The following is a 25,297-nucleotide window of genomic DNA, read 5'->3' on the forward strand; positions in this document are numbered from 1 at the left end:
GCAGAAATCAACCACAATCACTGGAGACCCTCGGGGATGCAGATATTCATGGCAGGGGATATTTGATTATGTTGGCAATTATGTTAATTATGCACAGGTATTTACTGTGGTTTCTCTCCTCAAATACGCTACATGCAGACTGATTAAAAAATTCTCCAATGCAAAAAAAAAAAAAATAAAATAAAGTGGATACCTCTTTTATGTAGATGACTTGGCAATTAATCAAAGCTTAAGTCAAGGCACTTGCATTTCAAAAAGAAAGGCCAACTGTCAGAGCTTACACATAAAGCTTGGGAAATTTGAGTAAGATTGGTGAATTTTATCGATAAAAATATTCTAGTTGTCATACTACAGTTTTGTAAAATACTACCATTGGGGGGAACTGGGTAAAGGGTACAAGGGATCTTTCCGTATATAATATATATAATACATACGATATATATTGTATATATATATAACATATAATATATATAATTATATATAATTATAATAACATAATTATATACAGCATATATAATATATATAATATATTACAACTGTATGCATATCTATAATTATCTCAATAAAAAGTTCAACAATAATAAGTCTGTCATGATGTGCCTAGGCATTGTTCTAAATACCATGCTCCACTAAAAGGAACCAGAGCTCTTTATAGAAATGTGTAATTCCAGGGCTGGGAGTATAAACGTCTAAGGAGAGCGTGGAGCATCTAGCTGCAAAAAATAAGGAAATGGTCAAAGATTAATGGGGAAATGTAAAAGGACATAGGATCCAGTTTGAAAAGGCTCCTATGGACCAAAGTTGGAATACTTTGACCCTAAAAAAATTAGTTCACTGTAAATGATTGAATTGGAGGTTACTATTACTCCTACTCTTTACTCTGCAAACTGATAATTCAAGGCAAAGAATTAAGTATATACCCTGCCTTTAAGGGAGAAACAGTAGTCCATCCACACTTGGTAAGAGAAAGTTCATGTTTATGGATGAAAGTCAGCTAATAAAAGTAGAAGGAAAATTAGAATTACAAAATCACCATTTTATAACCAAATGGCACTGAAATGATTGGTTCATTCAAAAGTTATCAATGGATTCCTAAACAATTAGGCAAAAGTTGAAAAGGAACAAGATATTCACACAGTGTCAAAATAACACCCCTCAGATTACTTGCTTATTGAAAAAGGAAAACTGTACCTCCATAATGGAGAAATCTGAAAGTCATTATCTTAATGAAGATATAGCATTTTGTATCATTACTACTGGAATAACTTGACATCATGAACCTCTTATGTGATGCAATATGAAGTATACAACATCTGCCAAAACAACATACTTGCCAAAATGTGTAACTTGAATCTAATCAAGCCTTTAGACCTGACTTTTAGCTGTATAGGAAAAATATTGGGTAGAAGAGCAATCTAAAAAAGGACACTGTAGGGAAAAAATTAGGCAAAATCAGTAAGTGATTGGCCTGGTTGATTATTGTGATTTTTTTAAACTTAGAAGTTTTTTTTATTTAAATTCCAGTTAATTAACATACAGTGTAATATTAGCTTCAGGTTTAAAATTCAGTGGTTCATCATTTATATACAACACCCAGTGTTTATCACATAAAGTGCCCTCCTTAATCCCCATCATCTGTTTAACTCATCCCCTGGCACACCTCCCCTCCAGCAACCCTCAGTTTGTTCTCTATAGTTAAGAGTCTGTTTTGTGGTTTGCCTTTCTTTTTTCCCCAATGTTCATCTGTTTTGTCTCTTAAATTCCACATATGAGTGAAACCATATGGTATGTGTCTTTCTCTGACTTATTTTGCTTAGCATAATACTTTCTAGATCCATCCATGTCATTGCAAAAGGCAAGATTTCATTCTTTTTGATGGCTGAGTAATATTCCACTGTATATACATACCACATCTTTATCCATTCATCAGTCACTGGACGTTTGGCCTCCTTCTATAATTTGCCTATTGTTGATAATGCTGCTATAAACATAGAGGTGCATGTGTCCTTTTGAATCAGTGTTTTTGTGTCCTTTGAGTAAATGCCTGGTAATGCAATTGCTGGATCATAAGGTAGTTCTGTTATTAATTTTCTGAGCAAACTCCATACTGTTTTTCCAAGTCCCAATAGCTTATTTTTCGTTTTTTTTCCATTGCCTCAGAAGATATATCTAGAAAAAAGTGCTATAGATGTCACAAAGGTTACTGCCTATGATCTCTTATAGGATTTTGATGGATTCCTGTCTCGCATTTAGGTCTTTAATTCATTTTAAATGTATGTTTGTGTATGGTGTAAGAAAGTGGTCTAGTTTCATTCTTTTGCATGTTGCTGTCCAGTTTTCCCAACACCATTTGTTGAAGAAACTGTCTTTTTTCCATTGGATATTCTTTCCAGCTTTGTTGAAGATTAGTTGTGGGTTCATTTCTGGGTTTTCTATTATGCTCCATTGATCTGTGTGTCTATTTTTGTGGACTGGCCTGGTTAATTAAAAACAAAATTCAAGGTCATGGGAAAAATGACAGTGAGATTGTTCCAGATTAAAAAGACTAAAAACAAATAACCAAAATTAATGTGTGAATTTTAATTAAACCTGCATTAAGGGGGAAACTGTTTATAAAGCACATTTAGGCAACAATTGAGGAAATACACACACACACACACACACACACACACACACACATATGTATATATATTGGGAGTTAGATGAAATGGGGGAATTATTATTGATTTGTAGACGTGATAACGATACTGTGGCTATACAAGAAGTTATGCCTTGTTAACCTTAAAAATAAAGCTGACATTTATTTTAGTAGCAAAATTGGGTTTATTTGGGAATAGCAGAGAATTGCAATCCAGGACAAGCAAGCTATGGCAAAACCGTAGGTAAGTCCAACAAACAAAGGAGAGTAACATTAAGGAGAAGGAGGAAGTTGGGAAGGATTGTTTTGAACAAAAGTCCTTTGGAGAAAAGCAAGATTTAGGGTGACACCCATTTCTCGTTGGCTGAGCTGCAGGGGTAGTGGATTTCTTGTAGGAGATGCAATGTACATCTTTCCCTGTTAAGATAAGCCTGCATTTGACCATTCTTTCCTGTTGAGATGCTTCTGTTAGGGGTCTGTAATTGACAATTCTTCCTATAGTTGGCACTGAATGGTAGCATTTTCCTACCAGCCTCCCCTTCCAGCATCCCCAGCCCACTTCAGTGAAGTTTTCCATTAATTATTGTCACAGCCTTTATTCCCAGGACATGAGTGCTGAAATATTGAGAAATGAAGTGGCATTGATGTGTATATATGACTTAAAAATGTTTTTCAGAAAATATATACACACATGCATGAATGTAGATATATATGACAAAATGCTAAGAATTATTGAGCCTAAGCTATGGATAGACCTCTGCTTGTAGCCAGTGTGTGTAGATGTCACTACCTAATTCAGGAAGCGCTTTTTGGAAGATTTCTCATTGTTTTCCCAGGTGCTGAATACACCTCAGGTAAGAAGATCCATGCTCATTTTGTGGGGTCTCTCCTCTGGCCAGGCGAAATGATCACATCAATCTCCAAAGAACAAAGTTGCAGCTTCACATGCATGCTTGTCAGAGCTGTTAATTTTTCTTGGTATAGATGGACAAATTAATGTATTTTTTCTTCTTTTACCTCTTATTCTTAAATGTCACTTACACAAGTGACCTTCTTGTCCTGTACTGAAGTAACATACAGTTTCTTTCTTTGAGTCCACTGGTGTGTTGTAACATAGTACTGTGGGTCATCATTTTTATTAGTACAATTACACACTACACACTTTGTCTGTATTTCAGTTTGTCTCTTCTACACTAGATGAACAGTGCTTTTTATAAATTGTTCTGCCTGCTTCCACATGCATGCTAGATAAAAGATCTGCAGCATTTTCAGTGTTTCAATATTTTAAGGGTAGGCTTCTGATTTGAATGAACAATAGAAAATAATACTTAGGAGAAGAGGGAGCTGATAGGCTCAGCCAGAATTTCAGGCCAGTAAAGGCTGTTTTGATAGGGTCAAAGGAAGGGTCGCTACATCATATTCAACAAGTGGCCAATCAGGCTGATGCAATGAGGCTGCTCGGTAACTTACTAGGAAACGAGGGGCGGTGGGCACGCGCTTGAAAGGCTGCAGGCGCCATGGGCAGAGTGAGAAACGGCGCAAACACCCAGCAGCTGCAGGGGCAAAAACGGCCCGGGGATCCCGCCGCAGCCTGCGCAGCCATCGCGGTCATGGGCGCGCGGCGCCCCCCTTTCCAAGTCCGCGTGGGGAGCCACGCGGCGGGGAGGAAGCCGGTGGCCGCCCGGCGGGATTCCGCAAGGTTGCGGCGGAAGCGCTGGTGGCGGCGAGCCCGGGAGGCAGCCTCCAGAGGCCCGCTACCAGCCCCGAAGCCGCCGGCGCCCGCCGCGTCCCGGGGCGAGATGGACCTGGGCGCGCAGCGGGAGCGCTGGGAGACGTTCAGGAAGCGGCGGGGCCTCAGCTGCGAGGGCGCCGCCAAGTTCCTGCTGGACACCTTCGAGTACCCCGGCTTGGTGTACCACACCGGCGGCTGCCACTGCGGCGCGGTCCGCTTCGCCGTCTGGGCCCCCGCAGACCTGCGCGTGGTGGATTGCAGCTGCAGGCTGTGCAGGAAGAAGCAGCACCGGCACTTCCTCGTCCCGGCCTCGCGCTTCACTCTCCTGCTGGGCGCCGAGAGCATCGTCACGTACCGATCCCACACGCACCCAGCGCTGCACAGCTTCTGCAGCAGGTGCGGGGTGCAGAGTTTCCACGCGTCTGTCTCTGACCCCGGGGTTTACGGCGTCGCCCCGCACTGCCTGGACGCGGGCACCGTGCGCAGTGTGGTCATCGAGGAGGTCGACGGTGGCAACTGGGGGGAGGAGGCCACGAAGGAGCTCAAGGCCATCCAGAACGCGTCTGCGGAGTGAGCCCCTGCCTCTCCTGAAGAGGAGCAGTGACTGGGGCCGCCACCCGCCTGAAACGTGCCCGGTGCCCTTCGAGGGGGCCACCTCAGTGCTTGTGAAGGAATTACTGTATGAAAGAGGTCGGTTTCTGGACTGGGGAACCCGTGATGTCGCGCCAAGCTTCCACCCCTTCCCTCTCAGTGTGTTTCAACGGACTTGCTTATAATCAAAAAACTGAGCACACATGTGTCTGTGAACAGCCCTAATCTTTCAATCTAGTCAGCAAGCAGTGTCTCTACCTTTGCAGGTCGCCTTGCATAACACTCAGTTGTATTATTCTTCCTACAGTTTTCACAGATCATTTTCAGATTATTCATATGTACTGTACCGTTATGGTGCTATTGTGAGCAAGATTGTTTTTAATGGTCGCATCTGGCATGTAAGACCACTCACTGTATCTAAACACTTTTGTAGACCTTTACGAGGATGTTTTCTGTTGATTATCTGTGTGCCTGTGTGTGTTAGGTATGCCCTCACGTTTTCGCTACTTAGGGATGTGCGTTATTTTCGGTCACAGTGTTTATTTAATGTATTTGTATATAGTAGGTTTAAGGTTCATTAGTGTTACATACCTCATTGCACCTATGTTTTCAAATGATGTTGCCATTTTGCTTGGTTTTGTTTTAGAAACTGCCTCTGGGAAGGGGAATGGGGAGACAAGAATGAGAAAAGATATCTGTGGACTGTATGTACACCCTCTTTAATGTTTTGAAATTCCTATCTTGAATATGTGTTAAGTATTCAGATAAAGTGTTCAGAAATGAGTACCTAATAACTGAAAAGTATGTATCTCTATGTTGTACATTACAAATCAGCATTAATTTATATGTAATTTCTTTATACCTGAGATTTTTATCAGACAATAGGTGGTGAGTGTCTTTTCTTGTTAAATGATATGTATAAAAACCATCATTTAATAGCTTCATAGAATTAAAAAATGTAGATCTTACATAACTCATTTAACCAACCTGATGGATGGATTGATTTCCTGTTTTCTGATGGATGGATGGATGGATGGATGGATGGTTGGTTCTGATGGATGGTTACCTTTTTTCCCAACTTTTCACTATAATAACAATATTTTGAAGGAGTAAAGTACAAATAAATATTCTCAGTGTTCTCTCACTTGGATAAAAGGCCTGGAGCTCTTTCCATCTCTTGCTGTCTGTGTATTCTGTACAAGTGCATACAATATGCACTGAATTGTTTAACTTGACATATCTATCAACAAATTAAAAATGAACTAAGTAGGCATTTGTTTCCATGTATTTTTCAAATAACATGACAGCCATCACACAGAGAAGCTATCATCCTTCAATCCTTACCTCCCACTTATCATCATTCCCCCACCCCAGACTGGCAGAAGAGAATTTATGACCTGGTTTTCCTAACATGTACCTCTACTCCTGAAGCTCCTCCTTTGTTATTTGGAATAGCTTGGTCCAGCCCTTTACCATCTAGAGGTTGGGTTGAGGTAGAAAAAGAATAGAGAGAGAGAGACGATGAACATACATATATGCCCCCCAGGAGATTCGGTCATCTTGGTGGTCAGAAAATAAATGTACCTAGAGTTAAACCTATATGATATTCCATTGCATGGATGAGATCCATAGAGGAAAAAATGACTCAAGACTTCATGCTTCTACCACATCAGTGTTTCTGTACAAATGAACTCATGTATGTATAGCTTTTTTTCTAAGAGTGACTTCTCTTCAAAGTGAATATTGACTTTTCTGCTTCTCTATGCCATGTACAAATCATGAGTTTGATCTGTTAAAAACTCATGTTCAAGAGTTTCAGAGAGCATTATTAACCTGCATACCATTTATGGATCCTAGGCTGCCTTCAGTGTTTGAGAATGCAGGTAGGGGACAGTTGTGTGGTGAAAAGGGATGGGAGACAGTGCTAGAACTTGAGGATGGACAAGCCGTTGGGGGAAAGTATATCTCCCAGATATCTGAGGATGGAGATTTGGAGAGGAAGAGAATCAATTGGCAGCTTAGAACCAATGAGGAATGCTGGGGAAAGGAGAGCGGTGTTTAAGGGAATCTTTAGGGGTTTTTGGCACAGGTTGTGTGATGTCAGTGTCTTTTTCCCCTACTTCCAAAGAAGGCTTTAATGTTGCTTTATGTATTAGATTGTTTTCCCCCGTTGCGCAAAAAATATAATACACTTTCAAGCTGTATATTAAATGTTTGTCTATGCATTATGAAAGTTATCGTGGACACTGACCGTGGTCCGTGTGCCATGCTTTAGGCATCTCTTACTTCAAGGAAAGTGCAAGGACTGGGCATTTGGGCCTGGGCTGAAATGCCAACTCTTCTACCTACTGCTGTCTGGCTTTGTAAAATCTGTAAAAACCCACAGTCTCCTTCACTGTGAAGACTGAATGAAGTCATAAATATAATCTGGAACAGTGACTGACACGTAGCAAGCACACATCAAGAACTTGCTGTGGTTATTGCCCTTATCAGATCAGGACACTGATAAACAGAATCAACGGTCATAATTGTATCCAGCTGTAGGATTAAGACACTTCCATGTGCACTCTCTCAGGTGCCATTTTTTTGGCTACTTAAAGTGAGAGTCAGAAGATTCCAGTAATGGGGTAAAAGGATTAGTAAGCCACAAGTCTACAGGATGTTCTATTCCCTTTTAATGGATCCATCAGACAATATCCACTTCTCGGTCCTCATAAACGTGTTCCTGTCTTCATCCATATATGCTGTTAATAGGGGAATCACCCTAGATGGAACCTCATCCTACCCTACCTCAGACCCAATTTTCTCTCCAGCTTTACCCCATTTTTATGCTTACTGGGTGCCCAGCACTGCTCTCCATGCTAGGATAGAGCAGTGAACAAAATTCAGTGCCTAGGCCCCTATCATTTCTGTCTGGTGGATGAGAGAGACAACCACAAGCTTAAAACAGAGTGTAGCTAGAACAAGAACAAGGTGCTGAGGGAGCACAGAAAAAAGGCCACTACTCTTGGACCAGTTAATGATTTTCTCTGGGCTTCAGTTTCAGGGCCCTCATCTCTAAAATTTCCATGTTAATAATTCTCCTTTCCTAATCTTGTCCTATTTCTAGGATGAGATATAAAGGAACATAAAGAGACCAGGTAGGGGCGCCTGGGTGGCCCGGTTGGTTAAGTGTCCAACTTCCATTCAGGCCATTACCTCGCAGTTCCTGAGTTCCAGCCCTTCGTGGGGCTCTGTGCTGACAGCTAAGAGCCTGGAGCCTGCTTCAGATTCTATGTCTCCCTCTCTCTCTGCCCCTCCCCCTCTCTCTTTCTCTCTCTCAAAATAATAAACATTAATTTTTTTTAAAGAGAGAGAGACCAGCTACATTTCAGGAGAAACCATGAACTCTGTGCCATGTTAGTCACACATCAGGTGGTAGGGAAAGCATTCCAAGACCCCAGGGAATCTAGTCCATTCTGGGGAATGGGGGCAGGATGGGTGCCATTTCCATCTTTTCCTCTATGCCTTCACATCTACAGAAAGGGCTTCTTTTATTTATATGGTATTCTTAAAATGATAGATTATAAGTAAAGTTAGTCCTCACAGGCCATGGTATAAAAGGTGGTACCAGCAGTAGCACATCACCCTCCGGTGGACATTGTAAGTAACATCATATTATTGGATAATTTTACTGTAACACTTGAGAAATTCAAAGGGGATGGGTGATGCTTTCCTCCCCAGAGTCTCTGGGAAAGAACCCCAGTAGTTGGAATGCTTTTCTCTACAATAAGGGTACCAGAAAGAACAGTATCAAGCAGAAAAAGAAGGCCTGTCTCTTTCTATGTGGCTCTTGTCCTGAAATAGGAAATCTTTCATAAAATCATTGCCCCCAGATTTTATTTCCCATTTCCCTTTTCTCACTGAATAAAATCTTGCACTAGTTAATACATTAAGAAAATAACCTCTGTCAGTAAATTTCAGGTCTTTAACTGTGTCTTTTCATCCAGCTTTAATGGATGCATTATTTCTGCTTTTTATCATCCTATGAACTGAGACCTCCAGTCACCACACTGCCTCCCATTAGTATGCCAAATCCTGAAATAGATCCTGCAATATACACCTGGTCTTAGTCTTTGTGGAGTTCACGGTGGAGACAGACAACCAAACAATAAACTTCAACAAACTGTAGTAGGTTCTCACAGTGATGCGGGAATTCAAAACATCGTGATAATACATATCAAGATGAGGGCAAGCCATAGCCTTTCAAAGGAAGAGACTTTCCATATGAGACGTAACAAATAAATAGGAGTTGGTCAGGTGGAAAGTGGAACTAGAATTTCCCAGAGAAAGAGAATAATATATATGAGGTCTTGGAAGTCAGAGAGAGTTTGATGCACATGAGGAACAGACTTCTAGTCTGGCCTCAATATCAGATCATAAATTGTATTTGCTTGTTTTTTGTAAGCATTTGACGGTAAGGACCCTATTCAATTCTTTCTGAACCCCAAGTTCTCAGTAAGGTATCTGATCTATCAATATTCAGTAAGTATCTATACATGTAGCGCACCCACGATGTGCCAAGCACTGAAATAAAACTACTATTGAATTTTGATAAAAATTCAGACTTTATAAAGTATATAAATTAAAATACAGATATTTCTTGCCCATGGCAAAAAATTTTCAGAAAAATGTATGTATCATTTGAATAAAAAGGAGTGAAGAAACAACTAACCAATGTTTTATTTTTGTTTTTGTTTTTACACAGAGAAAGGCCATATTTCTGATTTCAAAAATAACAAATATACAATGTAAGGAAAAACAGATAAGTATAAAGTTGCAAGAAAAAATTATTATCCCATCACTACAAATCAGCCAGTATAAAATATCTCCACATACTTTATTTTTGTTAAAAAGCTTTACTAAAGTATAATTGATAAACAAAAACTGCACATATTTAATGTATATAATTTGATGAATTTGGACATATGTATACATCCGTAAAACCTTGACCACAATCAAGGTAATCGATATACTCATTACCTCCAAAAGGTTCTTTGTTGCATATTTTCTTTCTTTATTTTTTTATTTGAGTATAGTTGACATGCAATGTCATATTAGTTTCAGGTGTACAACATAGTGATTTGACAAGTTTATATATAATGCTATGTTCACCACAACGCTATTACAATATCCCTGACTATATTATTTATGCTGTGCCTTTTTATTTCTGTGACTTATTCATTCCATAACTAGAAGCCTGTATCTCTCTCTCCCCTTCACCCATTTTGCCCATCCCCTACCCTCTCTTCTTTGGCAACCATCAGTTTGTTCTCTATATTTATAGGTCTGATTATGCTTTTTGTTTGTTCATTTGTTTTTTTAGATTCCATATATAAGTGAAATCATAGGCTATTTGTCTTTTTCAGTCTGACTAATTTCACTTAGCATAGTGCCCTCTAGGTCCACCTATGTTGTGGCAAATGGCACACAATCTCATCCCTTTTATGGCTGTGTAATATTCCATTGTATACCCACCCTACATCTCCCTTATCCATTTGTCTCTTGATGGACTTTTAGGTTGCTTCAATTTCTAGGCTATTGTAAATAATGCTGCAATAAACATAGTGGTGCTTGTATCTTTCTGAATTAGTGTTTTTGTTTTATTTTGTTTTCTAATACCCAGTAGTGAAATTATTGGATCATATGGTATTTCTATTTTTAATTTTTTGAGGAACCTCCGTACTGTTTTCCACAGTGACTTTACCGATATACGTTTCCACCAACAGTGTATGAGTGCTCCTTTTACTTCACATCCTCACAAGCACTCGTTATTTCTTGCCTTTTTCATTTTAGCCATTCTGACAGGCATAGCTTAATATCTCATTGTGGCTTTGATTTGCATTTCTCTGATGAACTAGCCAGTGTTTTTGAGAATTATTAAACATTCACTGTACATGCTGCTATGCCCATATATTAACCTATTTAAACATGAATAAATAAAATCCATTAAATCTACCATATTTTTATGCTATATAAATATACATGTATATCTGTGTGTGTACATGTGTGTACATGTATATTCTTGGATGTGAAAAAAATATTCATTGATGTTTATAAGCAAACATTTATAAGCAAGATCCAAAGTAAACATTAATATATATTTTCACACATGTGTACTCATAGAAATAGCCTAACCACCCCCCCATCACCTCCACCTCCTTCCTCCATTTGTCCTCCACTCCTACACTTTGCTTCGAGGTCTTATAAACCATTTATCTAACCATCTCTTCAGATGTCACCTGCACTCCTCTGGAACAGCTAGTTAACACTGGGAGGCCAGGTCATTTGGTGTGGGGTGTGGGGAGTTGAATTATTAGCCTGATATATACTGATAAATATTTAACATGTCTCTCCAAGTGCAGTTCTGGCATGAATTTTCGTTGTTTTTTGTTTGTTTGTTTGTTTGTTTGTTTATCTTTGTTTTGTTTTGGCAGGTAAAAGATAAGACCTTTATTTCTCAGCAAGCTGGAATGGAGGTGAGGGCATGCTCTGCACCACAAGCACCATCACTGAGGTCGCCAGCTGAGAATCCCCACCCTTTGGGGACAGCACATAATTAATATGAATTTTGTTTTTTAACTTAAGTTAATGAGTAAGACGAAAATTCAAATATAGGTGACAACCTATATCAGAACTTCACTAATTCATCAATGACTCTAGCAACCTCTTTGCCTGAGTTGGACAATAGCTTTGAAACACTAACTACTAGTTCTTAAATTTTGGGTGCTATTCTATTCACACTGTAATGGCCACAGCCACAAAATACACTTCAGTTTAATATGAATTATTAATATATTTTACTTTACTTTCTTAATTCTAGGCAATCAACATAACAATAAATTAAACCTGATTTCCTGATCTCCATGGTGTGGTGCAAATACCCATACAATTGCCTATTTCAGGTTACCAATGTGAAGTCATTGAATACATACCTAAGAAGAGATGTGCGGACAAATACTATATAATTTCACTCATATTTAGAAATTAAGAAACAAAACAAATGAGCAAGCAAAGTGAAAAAGAGACAAACAAAAAACAGATTCCTAGAGAGAACAAACGGATGGTTACCAGAGGGGAAGCAGGTGAGGGCTGGGTGAAATAGATGAAGAGGGTCAAGAGTACTTGTCTTGTGAGCACTGGGAAATGTATAGAATTGTTGAATCACTACATTGTACACCTGAAACTAATATAACACTATGTTTACTATACATCAATTTTAAAAAAGAGATGTGTAGTTGTATACCTTTATATAACATGTCCACAAGACAGATACAAAAGACATAAATTCAAGAACATAGACGATAATAAATTGTAATAAAAGAATTAGTAAGCAGTAAGTTTTGAGTACTTTTTTAATATAATGAAATTTATTGTAAGTTCACATAATTTAATTTTTAATCATCACCTCTAGTAAAGTCAGTATGCACTGCCTATAGCACACCATTAGTCTGGAGTCCCTTAATCCACAGTGAATCACAAGAGAACTCCATCCTCTTCACTCCTCCTCCAGCTGACCTCCAGGACTAAAACCAAGACCCAGTTTCCGTGAAAGTACCTTTCTTTTAAACTTCAAGTCCCTTACTCTAAATTTAAAGTCCTTAGTTTTTAGGAACCACTGGCTCCAGACAGTCACATCATCTTAGGATGTGTTGGACCAATGCAGAAATTTTACTATGCTCAGTGCTCTGTTCTTTATGGTCTTAATGCTGGCTTTTCGCTGGGGGAATCCTTCATTTTGTGGAAAAAGAATATTAAAGAGCTCTTAGTAACTATATTTTTCTTAAATTTTATTTTAATTACAGTTTGGTTAACATGTAATGTTATATTAGTTTCAGGTGTACAATATAGTGATTCAACAATTCTGTACATTACTCAGTGATCATTATATGTGTACTCTTAATCCATTTCACCTATGTCACCCATAGCCCCCGCAGCTCTCCTCTGGTAACCAGCCATTTGTTCTCTATAGTTAAGAGTCTGGTTTTGGTTTGTCTCTTTCTCTCATTGTTTTTCTTTAGCTCATTTGTTTTGTTTCTCAAAGTCCACATATGAGTGAAATCATGGTATTTGTCTTTCTCTGACTTATTTTGCTTAGCACTATACTCTCTAGCTCCATCCATGTCCTTGAAAATGGCAAGATATTATTTTTTATGGCTGAATAATATTCCATTGTATACATATACCACTTCTTTATTCCTTCATATATCGATGTACACTTGGGATACTTCCGTAATTTGACTATTGTAAATAATGCTGCAGTAAACACAGTGGTGCATATGTCCTTTCAAATTAGTGTTTTTGTACTCTTTGGGTAAATACTCTGTAGTGTGACTACTGGATCATATAGAGGTTCTATTTTTAATTTTTAGAAGAGCTTCCATTCTTCATAGTGTTGCACCAGTTTCCATTCCCACCAACAGTGTATAGGGATTCCTTTTTCTCCACATCCTTGCCAACATTTCTTTCTTACATTTTTCATTTTACCCATTCTGACAGGTGTTAGATCATATGTCATTGTAGTTTTGACTTGCAGTTCCCAGATGATGAATGATGTTGAGCATCTTTCCATGTGTTAGTTTAGCTATCTGTATATCTTCTTTGGAGAATGGTTTGTTTATGTCTTCTGCCCATTTTTTAAACTGGATTATTTGGTTTTGGGGTGTTCAGTTGTATAAGTTCTTTATATATATTGGACACTAACTCTTTATTGGATATGTCATGTGCAAATATCTTCTCCTATTCCATAGGTTGCCTTGTAGTTTTGTTAATTGTTTCTTTTGCTTTGCAGAAGCTTTTTATTTTAATGTAGTCCCAATAGTTTATTTTTACTTTTGTTTCCCTTGCCTTAGGAGACATATCTAGAAAAATGTGGCTACATCCAGTGTCAGAAAAACTACTGACTGTGCTCTCTTCTAGGGTTGTTATGGTTTCATGTCTCACACTTAGGTCCTTAATCCATTTTGAGTGTATTTTTGTGTATGGTGTAAAAAAGTGGTCCAGTTCCCACTTTCTTACACCTTACACAAACATAGATTCAAAATAGATGAAAGACCTAATTATGAGACAAGAAACTATTAAAATCCTAGAGGAGAACATAGCCAGCAACCTCTTTGACCTCAGCTGCAGCAACTTCATACTAGACACATCGCCAAAGGCAAGGGAAACAAAAGCAAACATGAAACATTGGGACCTCATCAAGATAAAAAGCTTCTGCACAGCGAAGGAAATAATCAACAAAACTAAAAGGCAGCCAACAGAATGGGAGAAGATATTTGCAAATGGCATATCTGATAAAGGGTTAGTATCCAAAACCTGTAAAGAACTTTAGAGATTGCATTAAATCTGTAGTTTGCTTTGGGTAGTATGAAAATTTTAACAAAATTTTCTCTTCCAATCCATGAGCGTGGAATATCTTTCCATTTGTCTGAGTCACCTTCAATTTCTTTCATCAATGTTTTATAGTTTTCAGTGTACAGGACTTTCACTTTCTTCATTAAGTTTATTCCTAGATATTTTATCATTTTGGTGCAATCATAAATGGGATTTTTTTTCTTAATTTCTCTTTCTACTGCTTCATTATTAGTATATAGAAATGCAACGGATTTAATTTTTTAAGTTTATTTATTTATTTTGGGAGAGAGAGAGACAGAGAGATCATGGGAGGGGCATAGAGAGAGGGAGAGAGAGAATTCCAAGCAGGCTCTGTACTGCCAGCACAAAGCCCAACATGGGGCTCAAACTCACAACCATGACCTGAGCTGAAATCAAGAGTTGGATGCTTAACCGACAGAGCCACCCAGGTGCTCCGAAATGCAATGGATTTCTGTACATTGATACTGTATTCTGCCACTTTACTGAATTCACTTATCAGTTCTAGTAGTTTTTTGGTGGAGTCCTTAGGGTTTTCTATATATAGTATCATGCACCATTGAGTATGATGTTAGCTGTGGGTTTTCTATATATTTCCCTTAATAATTGTTGAGGTGTGTTCTAAGCCTCAACCTTAGTAAAGCCAATACAACCAAATCTGCAGGCTTTCTGATTTAAGTGGACCTGGGATTGGATTTCACCCCTCATCTTAAAGTTGTTTGACATTGGGATTGTTTTAGAACCACTCTTAACCTGTTACCTCCTCTGCATAGTTGTATAAAATTCACAAAAGCTCTCATTAATCTATTCAAGAAGCATTTATTAAATATTCTCTATGTGCCAGGGGCTGTCATGGGTGCTGGGAATAAAAACGAATAAATACATTTCCTGGCCTCTGGAAGGTTACAGTGGTGAGACAGACAAGTAACCACTGTTTAAAGCACAATGAGATAAGGGCTCTGGTGGTGATATTATAGTCTGCCACTGGCAGATATAGTAAGAGAAGTTATTGCTGTTCATGTTATTTCAATATTTATGGCAATAAACCCATACACCACTACAAAGCCACTTGAATTGTCAGTGTGTAAAATTTAACATGGAAGAGAATGAGGAATTATATCTGGCTCAGATCTATTCAAGTGTAGCTCAAAAACTCAAATAGCGGCAAAAGTCACAATGGAGCAAAATATACTTTCCTCTGAGATTACCATCAATGTTGGAATATAAGCAGTTTTATAAACTCCTATGACGCAAGAAAGACACTCCAAGATAAGAAAGAATCTCTAAGATAAACATCATTTCTTTAGAGCAGAAGAAGCTGAAACCTGGTTCAGAAAAATGGCAAATGAAATTGGATGGAGTGCTACTCTGGAGTGGACATAGTTCTGGAAGTTTTTAGGTCACAGGGATGACTCAGACAAGGCCCCTGCCATTTGGGAGCTCACAGTCTAATAAGGGAGAAACATAAGCAGATTACCTCAATGATTGTTTTCCTTCCCAGCTACCTCTGTGAGGTATTTATCAACACCTGCCCCCTGCCATCTACAGATGAGGGAGAAGGCTTAAAGGTGTTAGGTAACTTGGGTAGTAAGTGACGGAGTTGGGATTCATTCAGGTTTATCTTCAAAACCAGATATTCATACACTCATTATGACAACATTTCACTTACATTATACTTGCTGAGATATACTTGTTCTTCCTGATAAGGCATGCATTATGCTTCCAATAAAATTCACATATGGAAAATCTAGGCACCCATCGGGGGAGTATCTCTGTACAGTGCTAGATCAAATCTCAAAATTGCTGCTCAGAAACTAACAGGTCTTTGGGTCAACAACTTCATTTTATAGGGAATCAAGGAGAAGGCAGCATGAAAAGTGACAGCAGAATCAGGGGCAGTGTCCTTTTAAGTGCTGAACTAAAAACTGATGGCATTGTTATAGCTGGGAGCCTGGAATAACGTAAACTGCATGGAGCAGTGGAGTCAGACAGATCTAGTGATAAAAACGGACCACAACACTATTTAACTCTATCTCTCTGACCAAGTTAAGCCTTTTTTACAGCCTAATCACATTCGTCCATCCTCTGCCTGGTGTTTAGAGGCCTTACTTCTAGTGCCTCTTTTTCTTACCCCTGTCATGGCCCTCACCATAAGGTTTGGTAATGACATTTCTGTATAACTGTCTTCCTCTAGACCAGAAGTATTTGTAGCCTTGCCTTGGTTTCCCTCCATGTCCAGAAAGCCTGGTTGGGGCACACACAGGTATTCAGTGAATGTTTATTGTATGAATGATCCTTCATTAAAGGATATCTCTTATCCCACCACTGAATTAAAACTTTCTTTCACTTAAAATAAGATTTTTGGTTTTCATCATCACCCTGTGTTTAGACCCCTCCTGACTTACTTGCTTCTTAGTAATCTTTCCCAACTTGTTATTATCTTATCCACTGATCTGATGATCAGTGTGGGAGCATGTTACATAACTTACCAAATTTTTTCCAAATACAAACTGTGTGATAAAACACAGAATCTTTGATAAATTCGTCTTGGGTGAATAAACTGTTGAATTAATATAAGCTTGCCAACTGTATTATTCTATTTTAGAGTTTACATTCATAGATAGCATTTTGACAGAATTAAATCCCGACAGAATTAAATTCACAACCCAATGATTAGTAAAACTGTTATTATAAGTGAACATTTTCACACTCAGGAGATGACTCCCCTGGTTCTCTTCCTATTACTTTGGCCACTCCTTTTCAATCTATTCAAATTAATCTTTTTCTTTCATTTTTTATGTTTATTTTTGAGAGCAAGAGAGAGCACAAGTGGGGAAGGGGCAGAGAGAGGGAGACACAGAATCTGAAACAGGCTCCAGGCTCTGAGCTGTCAGCACAGAGCCCTATGCAGGGCTGGAACTCACACACCAGGAGATCATGACCTGAGCTGAAATCGGATGCCCAACCGGCTGAGCCACCCAGGCACCCCAATCTTTTTCTTCTGAGTATCTTTCTTCTTCTTGGCCAGGTAAAGGCTTAAAATTCATCTCCTATAGTCTCATTTTTATGCTGCCCCATGTATGCATCCTCTTTACCACTCTAGGAAATCCAGACTGAAATTGAGTAAGCATCATCAAGTGTTTGTTGAAACTTCTCTTTCTGTCTGGAATTAGCAAAGTAGGTACCATACTTTGGCTTCTGTGTATTAGATGCCTAGTAAAGTTTTATACTGTACTATGGGGTATTAAAGGAGAGGAGAATTCTAGCTCATTTCTCAGTGTCATCCTTCACTGAAGCCGGCATAGTTCATACCACAGGGTATAACCTGGGTTGACATCTTTCAGAACTCAGTCATTTATCCACTACTTTTAAGATGGTTGGCAATTCTGGATCCCACTGTGCTCTTTTTGTCTAATGTTTTCAGTAAAACTGAAAGACTTTTAAGATTGTGGTAAAATGCTCAGAACACCCAATGAGGTTAAGTATGACTTTTTTCCTTCTGGAAATATGCTCATATTGTCTGCTTTGGGGAGACAGGGAAATTTGTTTGAACACTTTCTGAGAGGGAATAATCATTGTTGTTTATAATGTCCTGCTATCATTCAAAAACTGTCCTGAGGAGGGTCCTTTATTTAAAGAAATTGTTTCTGGTAGAAAAAATGCAAATTGGAGGCTTGGAATTGGCTTCTGAGGGAACAGATGACAGAGGGAAAGGAAGATGAGGAAACTTCTTGGGGAATCAAGAAGTCTGATAAGGGATGGAGGATTTAGAGAGAGGGGGGAAAACTGGGTCATTGACAATAGGGAAGGAAACTTGGGGAAAGAGTAGAGATATTTAGAGGAAAATTTATGAAAAATTTTCAAGGAATATGTAATGTCAATGCTCTTCCGTATCATCCCTTGCTATGGCTTGCTATGGATGTGATATTCTGCATGTTTATTGCCAAATAAGACATATATACTACTATTTACATTTTAATATTCAAGTAACACTAAAATTTTTGTTGGTTTTACCAGTTATGTGTGTTCCGTACTTTTGGAAGCTCTTATTTTCAGGAAAGAAAAAGGCCTTGAAGTTAGACAGAACTGGGTTAGAAAGTTACATATGAAGGTGGTGAAACAGGTGAGCAGACAGTTAACAATCTTGTGTATAATTAACCATTTTGCATCTCACAGTCTGAGATAATCCCTCAATCCTGGACTATGGTGTCCTTTACATCTAGTTGGTGAATACTACATTGTCATTCCATGAAGAACATTCACAGTGTTCCTGTGCTTAACCACACATCAGTGTGGTGGGAAATGTGCTAGGATGTCTGGGGTTCTCAGGCATTCCATGGGGAATGTAAGGCTGGGGCAGGATTATTGACATTCCTATCTTATTTTTTTTTTTTTTTTTTTTGTCCGCACACCTAAGTCCTGGACCTATTGTACATTTAGGAGTTTTGTGCTATGAGGGCTTATAATAATGGGCTTTAAATGATACACATTTACTCTCAGTGGACTATAGCAGACAATATCAGCAGTGGAGTAGCGATCTCCAGTGGATATTGGAGGAAATTTTACAATCCTGGATTGTTTGGGAAACCAGCATTTTGGCAGACCCCTTTTCAGCATGTCTGGAAGGATTCTCTGAAGTCAGCAGATAGCTGATGTCTGTCTCCAGAAGTTCCAGGAAATGAGCCTCTGACATCAAAAGATACTTCAGTTAGCATTCTTTCCTCTGCAATAAGAGTTCCTAGCATCAAGTCTAGACACAATGGCATCCAGCAGAAAGAGAATACTGCCCTTTCTTGTACTTCTCTCTTGAGGAGCAAGAAAACCCTCCCCAGAAATCTCCTGCCCCCCAATTCTTATTTAAAAATTTTAATATTTATTGATTTTTGAGAGAGAGAGAGAGAGAGAGAGAGAGCGAGCGCCAGGAAGTAACAGAGAGAGGGAGAGACACAGAATCCGAAGCAGGTTCCAGGCTCCCAGCTGTCAGCACAGAGCCCAACGCGGGGCTCAAACTCAGGAACGGTGACATCATTACCTGAGCCGAAGTTGGGAGCTTAACCAACCGAGCACCCAGGCTCCCCTGCTGCCCCCAATTCTATTTCCAATTATATTTTCCTGATGTTTAAGAAGATCTTTGTCCATTTGGGATGTTAGTAATGAGCTTCTATCATCTTCCACCCACTAAATATTCAACTCCTTTATTTGTGCGCTTTCAAACCACTCTAATCTGTGTTGGATAATGAAGAAATGATTGGGACAAAGCTTTAGTATTGGCTCTCTGGGCCCAAATAAGGTAGATTTTTCCCAAATCTGCCTGCCAAGCACTGTGTTAGATTCTGGGATGCAAAAATAAATGAGACTGAGTTCATGATTTCTGCTAAAACAGACAAAACAAAAAAAGAAACTATAGCAAAATGTGTAAGTGCTCTCTGAGATACAAGACATTCAGGATACTTTGACAATACACAGGATGGAAATCCCTCCTAGGTTAGAGTGACCCCCAAAGAAAGAGATGTAGAAGCTGAGACCTGAAAAGACAGTAAGAGACAGATAGACAAGTGTGGGGGAACAAATTTTCCACATAGTGGGAACAGTATATCTGAGGCCCTGAAAATCAGAGAGAGCTTGGTTTGCAAAAGAAACAGATTTCTATCCTAGTTCTGATACTAGTACTCTGAGCTTCTTTGCTTGCATAGCATCTCATCCTCCTTATACACACACTGTAACATGAGAACCGTCTCGTATTTTGATTTTTTGAATCTGGAGTGCCCTAATCTGGAAATAGGAACTGGGCGGGGGGTGGGGGGGTATGGACCTGGTGTGAGATGGAGACTTTAATATATACCTTTTGTTATTTGCTGATTTTTTTTTTAATTTCTATAACCAGAAATAAAATAATCAAATATGCAATTAGTTCACATGGTAGCAAATCCCAAACATAACAAAATGCACATAAAAATGAGGAAACATAGTATCTGTAATGTCATCATCCAGAAATGTCAACAGTGAATCATTTTGTGTGTTTGTGTATCTTCCCAAACTTTTTTTTTAATGTTTATTTACTTTTGAGAGAAAGAGAGACAGAGGCGTGAGCAGGGGAGGGGAAGAGAGAGGGAGACACAGAATCCGAAGCAGGCTCCAGGCTCTGAGCTGTCAGCACAGAGCCCAATGCGGGGCTCGAACTCACAGACTGCAAGATCATGACTCGAGCTGAAGTCAGACGTTTAACTGACTGAGCCACCCAGGTGCCCCACTTCCCAAACTTTTTATTATGCATGTGCATTCAAACATGCATACACGCGCACGCGCACACACACACTCACACACACACATTTCTATTTCAAAAGTTGCTTTTTTTTCTCATTTGCCTTGGAAAGTGGATATATTTTGTGTTGAATAATATATGCCTCCATCATCATTTTTAATGTCTCCATGATATTTAATTCCATAGACATAGCATAATTCATTTAATCACTGCCCACTTTGATAAAAATGAACTTTTTTTTCTGGTTGTCTATGGTAACAGTTCTATTTCCAAAGAGCAAGGTACAGAACAGTGTGTACAGTGCGCTAGTAAAGATGGATGGGGAGTCTGTTGATCAATATACTTAATTCACTTGGAGAGCTACTGAATTCTTTACCAAATGAATGTTATAAACTATTTTTCGAATCCATAAAAATTCAAAATAACCCTCATTTATTCTGACATGAGTGTACTATAATAGAAATAACCTATAAAGCCTGTTACACAGAGAAGCAAACCACTTTCAACACTTTCACCCTCTTCAACCTCCAATCCCTGCCTGCCACCCAAAGCATGAAAACAGCAGGTTTTCTAACCTGTTCCTTTGCTGTAACTTCACAATGAGTACCCTTTAACTTTCTGTACTTTTTATCATGAATCAACTGTCATCACCAATTAACACCCTAGGAGTGGTAGCCCTCTACTATGCAGCAACTGTCCAGTGCCAAGGGCCCTATTGTTTTTGGATATCCCAGGAAGTAATGATGTATTTTGTGCAGGGTAGAAATAATTAGGATATTATGATCATTACACAGAAAAGCCCATCTTGCCTTTATGCCCTCCTTCCTACTCTCTACCCTTCACCCTCCCTTTTCCTGAACTCTACCTTAAGAAGGAATTTAGGATCCATTTACCATAATACACTCCTTTCTCATAGTCTGACAACCACAACATTTTGTTTTGGGGAAGAAATTGCCAAGAGGGTTTTTGCTCTCTGTGGTTTAAACTGTGTCTCTCCCAGGATGTCCATTTATTTTGTGATTGTGGTCAAAGGATGTCAAAGGAGCACATGAATTTAGAAGTGTATAACATCATATAGTATAGATTTAATGGACTGGAGTAGGGAAGGGGAGGAAAAGAGAGTAGTTAAATAGGGTAAAGTTCTGTGTTCCTACCATGTCTGTATTTCTGCATAAAATTTTATTTTTTCTTTTCACAAATAAGGAAAAAAAAATACTATACTGTAGTGGACTAAAACATGGATACTAGAACCAGACAAATGCTTGGATTCAAATCTCAACATCATTTGAAGTGTAAATTGACTAAGGATCTTTATTCCCTAATATATGATATAGTATCTACATCATAATATTGCTGAGGATTAAGTCAGTCCATGCACATGAAATACTTTAAAAAGTGCTGGCATAGGGGCGCCTGGGTGGCGCAGTCGGTTAAGCGTCCGACTTCAGCCAGGTCACGATCTCGCGGTCTGTGAGTTCGAGCCCCGCGTCAGGCTTTGGGCTGATGGCTCGGAGCCTGGAGCCTGTTTCAGATTCTGTGTCTCCCTCTCTCTCTGACCCTCCCCCGTTCATGCTCTGTCTCTCTCTGTCCCAAAAATAAATAAAAAACGTTGAAAAAAAAAAAGTGCTGGCATATCCTAAGTGTTTTTTTTTTTAATTTTTTAATGTTTATTTATTTTTGAGACAATGTGAGAAACAGAAGGCAAGCAGCAGAGGGGCAGACAAACAGAGACACAGAATCTGAAGTGGGCTCTAGACTTCAAGCTGTCAGCCCAGAGACTGACGCGGAGCTTGAACTCACAAACTGTGAGATCATGACCTGAGCCGAAGTCGGATGCTTAACTGACTGAGCCACTCAGGAGCCCCTATCCTAAGTATTTAAAATGTGTCAGTATCACTATTTCTGTGTAAATAAGTAACTGCTTTAAAATAAGTGTGCATAGGTTTCAGATATCCTTGTTTACATAGCACCGTGCCCTCCGAAATGGAAACAAACATTCCCCGTGTTGAATTTATTTATTTATTTATTTATTTATTTCCTATACTACATTTTATTATTTTTTCTTTTAATTTTTTTATTTTTTAATGTTTATTTTTATTTTCTTAGTACAAAAGAATATTCATTTTTATTTTTTTATTTATTTTTAATATAATTTATTGTCAAATTAACTAACATACAGTGTATACAGTATGCTTGGTTTTGGGGGTAGATTCCCATGATTCACCGCTTACATACAACACCCAGTGCTCATCACAAGTGCCTCTTTAATGCCCATCACCAATGTAGTCCATTCCCTGCCCACTTCCATCCATCCATCCTCAGTTTGTTCTCTATCTTTAAGAGTCTCTTGTGGTTTGATTCCCTCTCTTCTCTCCCCACCCTCTTCCCTTATGTTCATCTGTTTTGTTTCTTAAATTCCACATATGAATGAAATCATATGGCATTTGACTTTCCTTGATTGACTTATTTCATCTAGTAATGTACAATCTAGCTCCATCCACATTGTTGCAGGTGGCAAGATTTCATTCTTTTTGATGTCTAAGTTATATTCCTCTGTGTGTGTGTGTGTGTGTGTGTTTGTGTGTGTGTATACACACACACCACATCTTCTTTATTCATTCATCGGTCGATGGACATTTGGGCTCTCTCCATAGTTTGGTTATTGTTGATAATGTTAACTATAAACATTGGGTGCATGTACCCCTTCAAATCTGTATTTTTGTATCCTTTGGGTAAATACCTAATAATGCAATTGCTGGACTGTATGGTAGTTCTAATTTTAGTTTTTTGAAGAACCTCTGTACTATTTTCCAGAGTGGCTGCACCATTTTGCATTCCCACCAGCAGTGCAAGAGAGTTACCCTTTTCCCACATCCTCACCAATACCTGTTGTTTCTTGTGTTGTTAATTTACACATTCTGACACGTGTGAGGTGGTATCTCATTGTGGTTTTGATTTCTATTTCCCTGATGATGAGTGATGTTGAGCATCTTTTCATATGTCAGTCATCTGGATGTCTTCTTTGGAAAAATGTTTATTCATGTCTTTTGCCCATTTCTTAACTGGGTGGTTTTTTGGGTGTTGAGTTTGATAAGTTCTTTATAGATTTTGGATACTAACCCTTTATCAGATATGCCATTTGCAAATATCTTCTCCCATTCTGTAGGCTGCCTTTTAGTTTTGTTGATTGTTTCCTTCGCTGTGCAGAAGGTTTTTGTCTTGATGAAGTCCAATACTTCATGTTTGCTTTTGTTTCCTTTGTCTGTGGCCACGTGTCTAGTAAGAAGTTGCTGCAGCTGAGGTCAAAGAGGTTGCTGCCTGTGTTCTCCTCTATGATTTTGATGGTTTCTGGTCTCACATTTAGGTCTTTCATCCATTTTGAATTTATGTTTGTGTATGGTGTAGGAAAGTGGTCCAGTTTAATTCTTCTGCATGTTGCTGTCCAGTTTTCCCAGAACCATTTGTGGAAAAGACTATCATTTCTCCATTGGATATTCTTTCCTGCTTTGTCAAAGATTAGTTGGCCATACATTTGTGGGTCAATTTCTGGGTTTTCTATTCTGTTCCATTGATCTATGTGTCTATTTTCATGCCAGTACCATACTGTCTTGATGGCTACAGTTTTGGAATACATCTTGAAGTCTGGGACTGTGATGCCTCCAGCTTCAGTTCTTTTCCTAGATTGCTTTGGCTATTTGGGGTCTTTTCTGGTTCCATACAAATTTTAGGATTGTTTGTTCTAGTTCTGTGAAGAATGCTGGTGTTATTTTGATAGGGATTGCATTGAATATGTAGATTGCTTCAGGTAGTATCGACATTTTAACAATATTTGTTCTTCCAATCCAGGAGCATGGAATATTTTTCCATTTTTTTTGTGTGTCTTCTTCAATATCGTTCATAAGCTTTCTACAGTTTTCAGTGTATATATTTTTCATCTCTTTGGTTAGGTTTATTCCTAGGTATTTTATGGGTTTTGGTGCAATTGTAAATGGGATTGATTCCTTGACTTCTCTTTCTATTGCTTCATTATTGGTGTATAAGAATGCAACCAATTTATGTGCATTGATTTTATATCGTGAAACTGCTGAATTCATGAGTCAGTTCTAGCATTTTTTTGGTGGAATCTTTTGGGTTTTCCATATACAGTATCATGTCATCTGCGAAGAGTGAAAGTTTGACTTCCTCCTGGCCAATCTGGATGCCTTTTATTTCTTTGTGTTGTCTGATTGCTGAGGCTAAGACTTCCAATACTAAGTTGAATAACAGTGGAGAGAGTGGACACCCCTGTTGTGTTCTTGACCTTAGGGGGAAAGCTCTCAGTTTTTCTCCATTGTGGATAACATTAGCAGTGGGTCTTTCATATATGGCTTTTGTGATTTTGAGGTATGATCCTTCTATCCCTACTTTCTTGAGGGTTTTTATCAAAACAGGATGCTGTATTTTGTCAAATGTTTTCTCTGCATCTATTAAGAGGAGTATGTGGTTCTTGTCCTTTCTTTTATTGATGTGATGTATCACATTGATTGTTTTGCAGATATTGAACCAGCCCTGAATCCCAAGTATAAATCACACTTGGTTGTGGTGAATAATTCTTTTAATGTATTGTTGGATCCGGTTGGCTAATATCTTGTGGAGGATTTTTGTATCCATTTTAATCAGGGAA

At 38.7% G+C, this 25,297-nt stretch overlaps 1 protein-coding gene across 1 annotated transcript; it reads left to right on the forward strand.

Annotated features, from left to right (window-relative positions):
* Positions 1-4,090: 4,090 nt before the first annotated feature.
* On the forward strand, positions 4,091-5,066 carry LOC145714474 (centromere protein V-like protein 3). Its single transcript, XM_081793985.1, has one exon. The coding sequence runs from the start codon at positions 4,156-4,158 to the stop codon at positions 4,942-4,944; it is 789 nt and encodes a 262-aa protein (XP_081650111.1). The 5' UTR covers positions 4,091-4,155; the 3' UTR covers positions 4,945-5,066.
* The last annotated feature ends 20,231 nt before the right edge of the window (positions 5,067-25,297 follow it).

This window comes from Panthera onca, chromosome X, assembly GCF_046562875.1.
Source record: "Panthera onca isolate mPanOnc1 chromosome X, mPanOnc1 haplotype 2, whole genome shotgun sequence".
Classification (NCBI taxonomy): Eukaryota; Metazoa; Chordata; class Mammalia; order Carnivora; family Felidae; genus Panthera; species Panthera onca.

Bases quoted from the DNA above. Each gene is read 5' to 3' on its own strand.
- LOC145714474 (XM_081793985.1), top strand. From the start codon at position 4,156: ATGGGCAGAGTGAGAAACGGCGCAAACACCCAGCAGCTGCAGGGGCAA.